Source organism: Narcine bancroftii, chromosome 3 (assembly GCF_036971445.1).
Source record: "Narcine bancroftii isolate sNarBan1 chromosome 3, sNarBan1.hap1, whole genome shotgun sequence".
NCBI classification, from domain to species: Eukaryota; Metazoa; Chordata; class Chondrichthyes; order Torpediniformes; family Narcinidae; genus Narcine; species Narcine bancroftii.
The window spans coordinates 354965528-354972731 of NC_091471.1; the positions used below are offsets into that span (position 1 = coordinate 354965528).

General features: G+C 50.0%; 1 protein-coding gene across 2 annotated transcripts; it reads left to right on the forward strand.

Annotated features, from left to right (window-relative positions):
• The first annotated feature begins 1712 nt into the window (after positions 1 to 1712).
• Positions 1713 to 6847, forward strand: tob1a (transducer of ERBB2, 1a). 2 transcript variants are annotated; one of them, XM_069929917.1, is made up of 2 exons: positions 1713 to 1855; positions 4925 to 6847. In XM_069929917.1, exon 2 carries the CDS (start codon positions 5092 to 5094, stop codon positions 6064 to 6066), a length of 975 nt encoding a protein of 324 aa, XP_069786018.1. In that variant the 5' UTR covers positions 1713 to 1855; positions 4925 to 5091; the 3' UTR covers positions 6067 to 6847. The 2 variants fall into 2 exon arrangements, with proteins under 2 accessions (XP_069786018.1, XP_069786019.1); XM_069929918.1 differs by having other exon boundaries at positions 5060 to 6847.
• Positions 6848 to 7204: the final 357 nt, after the last annotated feature.

The following is a 7204-nucleotide window of genomic DNA, read 5'->3' on the forward strand; positions in this document are numbered from 1 at the left end:
ACCTGGTCCCTTAACACCAGCTCCTTAGCCAAGAAAATCCAGCAGCGCCTCGACTTACTGCGAAGGCTGTGGAAAGTCCCCCCCCATCTTCACTACATTCTACAGAAGATGCATCGAGAGCATCCTCTGCAACTGCATCACCGCCTGGTCTGGTATCCGTACCTCCTCGGACCACAAGACCCCGCCGAGGATAGTGAAGTTAGCAGAAAAGATCACTAGGGGCTCTCCTCGGACCACGAAGGACATCTACAACACTCGAAGCCGGCGATGGACATCGTGACAGACTCCACCACATCCCCCCCCCCTCCTCGTGTAAACTCTTCATGCCTCTGCCATCTGGGCGGAACTAGGGCGCAAAGTCCAAATTGGGCCATCGGACTCTCAATTCCCAGAACGTGTGTGTTTGGTCTCTTACAATATACATCTTAATGTTTAATATGTGTTTAACTTCCATCTTATCTTTATGTAAATATGCTTCGTGGTCCTGGAGAACGTCTTTACCATGTGAGCATGGTATGAATGATAAATAAAGGTTACTTGTTAGGTGCACAATGGCCTCTCACCACTGACCAATGTAATGGTTAATTAAATGTCTCCACTTTGCATTTGAGGTCTCCATGATCTTCCCTCTCTTGAGGATTAAAGGAGTCACACCTTGATGAAGAGCTCAGGCCCCAAAACGTTGGTTATGAAGTGCACTGCCTGACCTGCTTCTTTCCTCACTGGAGCCCCCTCTCCCAGCCCCCAACGTTGGCTCTCATTGAGGCACCACCATTTTTACCCCCAGCCGCTTCAGCCCCTGGTCTCCTGTGCCCACGCCTGCAGTGGCGCATCGGGTGGAGCCCGGGCAGCGCGCGCGCCCCGCCCACGAGGGCAGCGCGCGCCCTCCCCGCCCGATGGGTGCTTGATACCACGCGCTTTCCTCTCCCTCTCTCCCTCTCTCCCTCCCCCTGCCCTTGGCCTTTTGCCGCAGCAGTCCGTTTATTATGGCCCGAGCGTTTATTCGCACACCTGCCTCTCCTGCCGGTCATTCATCGGGGGCGCGCGCCGGCCGCCAGAGCGAGCGGCCTGATTTTCGCCCGGGCTGCACGCGCGCCCCGCCCCGCCCCGCATCTCACCAATCATTTGGCAGCTTTCTCCGAGTCTCCATCGACGCAATGACGCTAGATACCAGTGGCCAATCCCAGTCGGTCTCTACCTTCCAGAGAACCAATCAGACTGCGGGTAATTTACATTCTCACATCATTGTCCCCTTCCGCGACTTATCCTTGCAGGATCTGATGGTTTTTATCGATACTTCGTACCTTACATTTTTTAATATGACATTATCACTCCAACATGATATTATAAGTCATCTCTCTACAAGTTTTTTTGAACTGTTTTGTTGATTTTTTAAATTAAATTTCGTGTAAGATGACGTCATATTTTCAGAGGCCTTCATTTAAAGTGCTGGTGAACATCGGGGTTGTGATGACGGACGTGTCTATTAGCCAATCCAAATATGCGTTTTGCGATCTCCTTTGAGCACTGCGAGGTTTAATAACATAGTCAAAATGGGCGGAACCTTTACCTGCTGTCGGCCAATGGGGAGGGAGAAAAGGGTGAAAGGGCCTGTCCATTATCGAGCTGGTCACAGGATAAAGTAGTTCCGGCCGTGCAGGGGTCCCGCCCCGCGGCGCTGCGCACCCGAGGCTATAAATAGGGGTGCGCGGCGGCTGATGGCAATGAGTTGTAACCGCTGGCGGGTGGAGGGAGTTTGGCGGCGGACGGACAGCGCTGCCCTGCACCCACGGCCTCACTGCTCCAACCACACGGACGTTCACAGGCAAACTCCAGGCAACCGCCAGCCAGCCGAGTGAGTGAGGGAGCGGGTAGGGGGACCGGGGCAAGAAAGGAGCCGGACGCAGGAGGTGGGTGGGGGGTGGGGTCACCGACCGATCTCCTGGATAGAACTCTGGGGAGGGAAGAGGCACCGAACTCTGGGGAAGGGAGGGGGGGAAAGAGACACCGAACACTGGGGAACGGGGTGGGAGGGGGAGATAAGGCACCGAACTCTGGGGAAGGGGGTGGGGGGGGAAGGGGGTGGGGGGGGAAGGGGGTGGGGGGGGAAGGGGGTGGGGGGGGAAGGGGGTGGGGGGGGAAGGGGGTGGGGGGGGAAGGGGGTGGGGGGGGAAGGGGGTGGGGGGGGGAAGGCACCGAACTCTGGGGAGGGGGGGGGGCGCAGAGGCACCAAACTCTGGGGAAGGGAGGGGGGGGGGAGGAAGAGACGCCGAACTCTAGGGAACGGGGTGGGAGGGGGGGGGAATAAGACACCAAGCTCTGGGGAAGGGGGTGGGGGGGAAGGAAGAGGCACCGAACTCTGGGGAGGGGGGGGGGGGAAAGAGGCACCGAACTCTGGGGAGGGGGGGGGAAGAGGCACCGAACTCTGGGGAGGGGGGGGGAAGAGGCACCGAACTCTGGGGAGGGGGGGAAGAGGCACCAAACTCTGGTGAAGGGAGGGGGGGGGGAGGAAGAGACGCCGAACTCTGGGGAACGGGGTGGGGGGGAAGGAAGAGGCACCGAACTCTGGGGAGGGGGGGGGAAGAGGCACCGAACTCTGGGGAAGGGAGGGGGGGGAAGAGACAGCGAAGTCTGGGGAAAGGGGGGAGAAGAGGCACCGAACTCTGGGGAACGGGGGGGGGGTGGAAGAGACACCGAACTCTGGGGAACGGGGTGGGAGGGGGGGATAAGGCACCGAACTCTGGGGAAGAGGGTGGGGGGGGGGAGGGAAAGGAAGAGGCACCGAACTCTGGGGAGGGGGGGATAAGACTCCGAGCTCTGGGGAGGAGAGACACTGAACTCTGGGGGGGTGGGGGGGGGAAAGGAAAGAAGAGGCACCGAACTCTGGCGGAGGGGGGGAAGAAGGGGCACCGAAGTCTTGGGGGGGGTGCAGGAGAGAGGCACCGAACTCTGTGGGAGGGGGGAAGAAGAGGCACCAAACTCTGGGGGGGGGGGAGAGAGAAGAGGCACCGAACTCTGTGGGAGGGGGGAAGAAGAGGCACCAAACTCTGGGGGGGGGGGGAGAGAGAAGAGGCACCGAACTCTGTGGGAGGGGGGAAGAAGAGGCACCGAACACTGTGGGAGGGGGGAAGAAGAGGCACCGAACACCGGGGCGGGGGGGAGGGGCACCGAACACCGAGGCGGGGGGAGGGGAGAGAGGAGGGAAGATGGAACCCGAACCCCGGAGGGATGGAGAGGGTGGAGAACTGGAGCCTGGGCAAGGGGAGGAGCCTGTGGTGGAGACCAGGCTGAGTGTGAGTTGGTGCATGTGTGTGATGACAGGCGTGAGGTCGTGTGCCATACCTGATTGAGGTTGGTAGAAGTGTGAGAAGGCCTAGCTATGCTCTGGGTTCCCAGTATATGTATAAGTGGTGGGATCCCCTATGTGTTAACAGGTTTGGTTACTTGGGGAGGAGGGTTGATTTTAATGCAGTATCATGACTTTGGGTGACTCCGTGGCGGGTGGTGGTTTCTGTTGGAGCTTATTGCCCCCAAACAATCCTGACTTTCTTTTGTCCTTCACCCTCTCCCCAAAGTACTGTCCTCCAGCAACCCCCCCCCCCCCCTCCACACTGCCTACTTTAAGGCATCCAATTACTTCCATTTGCTATATTTCCTTCCCCTCTCTGTTCCCACCAATAGCCTAGGAAACCTGCTCCTCCTCCTTGGCACCTGAAGACAAGTCGTCTTGTTTGTCTTGCTGGACTGCTGTTCTTGCTGTGGCTGAAGTGCAGGGCTGGTTGAGCTGTTATCTCAACCCCTTGCAGAGCTTGTGTGTCTGTTATGCTGGTAATTGGAAACTGCCTTTGTCAGTGCCCATGTTTGAATTTCTCTTTGCGATTGACGTGGGTACTAACTCTGGCAGTGCTGGGGTTAATTGGGTCATTTACATTCTGCCTGTTATTTGTAGCCTGTGACGCGTGTTCATGCTGTGTGCTGTACTATCTCGCGTTTGACGTCAGTGTGGGACTTGGACCATAAAAGAACCTGCAATCCTTGCAGCATAATCTCACTCATGAACAAACACAATCTTTTAAAAAAACTGTTTTTCACCTTGGGTGTATTACATGGCTATTTTGAGGAGATTTATTTATTCTGCAGATCACTGCCCTCTGCTCTCCTCCAAAAGGACAGTTGCCTCAATTGCTCAATGTGTGTTGTTGGTTTTTGATTTATTTTGTTGACTTTTTGTCAAAAGCCTTTCAGCTTCAATTTGATTTGTAGTTTGGGGTCCAGTGCTTTGAAATTTACTCAGAGTGGTTTAAAAAAATGTGCAGTTTTGGTCACTAACTTTGAAAGTGTGCAGAGAAGATTTGGTTACTGGGATGTTGCCTAGACATGAGGAAATGAGTTAGAGGGAAAGTAGAAGAATGAGGGAAGATTTGACTGGTATTTAAAAATAATGAGGGGTCTAGATGGAGTAAATGTAGGTAGGCTTTTTCCTTTAAGAGGGTAGGTGAGGTACAAACCAGAGGACATGGGTTAAGGATGGAAGTTTTAGAGGGAACATTAGGAGGAAACTTTTCACACAGAGAGGAATGAACTGCCAGTTGAAGTGATGAATGTGGGCTCAATTTTAACATTGAAGAAGAATTTGGACAGGTACATAGATTAGAGGGCTATGGTCCGGGTGTAGGTCAGTGGGACTCGGTAGAATAATAATTTGTCATGGATTAGAAGAACTTGTATTCTATGCTGAAAAGTAGTATTGTTTTCAGTTACTTTAACCCTCTTAACATCATGCCTGTAGCATTTCATGAAAGAAGCAAAAAGAATGCTGTCAACTACCATTTTCACATTTGTCTGAACACGAGAATGAAAATGACAATCAGTGGTACAAACCATTGCTCATTTTTCTCACTTTATTTTTCTTCCTCCTTTCAAGGATTATACATCATTGCAAACCTGAGGAGCATAAATTCCATCCTAACCAGTGCTCTAAGAAATCAAGCTACCCTAACACAATCAAAACACTACCTTTCAGGAGTTGATAGAGATATTTCTTTTGTTTGCAACACAGAGTTTACAACTCATTCTGGTGTCTGTCCAGCTATGCAGCTTGAAATCCAAGTCGCACTCAACTTCATTATCTCATACTTGTACAATAAGCTCCCTCGGCGAAGAGTCAACATATTTGGTGAGGAGCTGGAGCGGCTGTTGAAGAAGAAATATGAAGGACACTGGTATCCAGACAAGCCATACAGAGGGTCTGGATATCGGTGTGTACACATCGGGGAGACCATTGACCCTGTCATTGAGCGAGCTGCCAAAGAAAGTGGTTTGGACATGAAGGATGTCCGTGACAACCTGCCTCAGGACTTGAGCGTGTGGATAGACCCTTTTGAAGTGTCTTATCAGATTGGAGAGAAGGGGCCTGTCAAGGTGCTCTATGTGGATGACAACAAAGATTCTGGGACTGAGCTAGACAAAGAAATCAAAAACAGCTTCAACCCTGAAGCCCAGGTCTTTATGCCCATTTGTGACCCAGTGGGGGGGTCATCAGTATCCAGCTCCCCCTCTCCTCCTTTCGGTCACTCTGCTGCTGTGAGCCCCACTTTCATGCCTCGCTCCGCCCAGCCTTTAACATTCACCACTGCCACTTTTGCTGCTACAAAATTCGGTTCGACCAAAATGAAGACCAGTGGCCGCAACAGCAAGGTCGCTCGAGCATCCCCCACCAACCTTGGCTTGAATGTAAACAGCCTGCTGAAGCAGAAAGCCCTGTCGACCTCCATGCACTCTCTCTATGGGCTTGGAGTGGGTACCCAGCAGCAACACCAGAAGAGCTCTGCGCTCTCCCCCAATGCCAAGGAGTTTATTTTCCCTGGCATCCAGGGGCAGGGCGCTACCAGTGCAATGTTCCCAGCGGAGAGCTCTCTGAACCTCAGTCCTCTCCAGTATGGTAATACCTTTGACATGTTTGCCTATGGAAGCCTCAGTGAAAAATCCTTTATGGATGGTCTGAATTTCAGCCTCGGTAATGTGCAGTATTCTAACCAGCAGTTCCAACCTGTCATGGCTAATTAGAGGTTGAGTACTTTATAATTCTCTACAAATATTAAGCCCTAATTATAAAAGTTTAAATATAACTGAACCCAAGGGTATTTTCCCCTTCAACCCCTTGTGATAACCTTAAAAAAAATCTTTGAATTGGGGCGTTACAAGCTTGCAGTTTGGCATTTGGTTATTTAAAAAGCATCAATTTTGGTTTTGCCAACCAAGCACAAAGATTATTTTATACAGACTGTACCTTTTTTAAATAAAATTTAAAAATAATAAAAATGGAAAATGTTGTGGAGATGAGAGCTCCTCGAACAGTATTTACACTTGGACAGGACAAGGTCTGATTTAAGAATTGACACTAATGAAAAAAGTGGGATTTCTGGTCTTTTTTTGTAATTGTATAATTTAATTTAGTATGAAGTTTGTAAAATACAGAGTATATATTGTTTCTACAACACGGTATTGCATTTATATCTTTTTACTACGTGATTTAAAAAATCCTCATTCGGAGACATCAAAAAACCTCGATTGTGTACAGTCTATTCCCCAGTGACGGTGTTTAAAGTGTAGAAATTTCACTTTTTTTGGAAAACCAGATTTGTATTTTCTGTTCAGAGTTTAAAAGTTAAAATAAATTTTTTTGCTATATATTATGGACAAAATGTAATCGTAATATTAATTTTGTACCTACCTTGTGCAATACTTGATAAAAACAGTATAACGAAGTATTGAGTTGGTGTCTTGCCTGTTAAGATGGACTGAGAGTTTATATTGGTAAAAATTTGTATTAAAATGCTTCAAATAATATGTCTTAGGGCTTCCTTTTTTTCTTATCAAATAGGGTAAAATCGTAGAGTGGTAGGCTTGAGTAGTTTTTGATTGCGTGAGTCTATTTCCAAGGATTTGGAAGAAAGGGGAAGCTGGAATTCTTAAGCTGCACTTTATGAATACAGTTGCCTGAAATGCAGCATTGGATTTGTATTCCAGTCATTTATTCAACCAATATATTATATTCCCTTGAGACGGATCTAATTATAGTCGTTGAGCTATGCAGCACGGAAACAGCCCCTTAGCCCAATGCATCCATGCCAACCAAGCTGCCTACCTGTGTTAGTCCCATTTTCTTGTGTTTAGCCCATATCCCTCTCACCTTTCCTTATCC

What these genes read in the sequence shown, in the direction of transcription:
- tob1a (XM_069929917.1), top strand. Translation starts at nt 5,092, where the DNA reads ATGCAGCTTGAAATCCAAGTCGCACTCAACTTCATTATCTCATACTTG.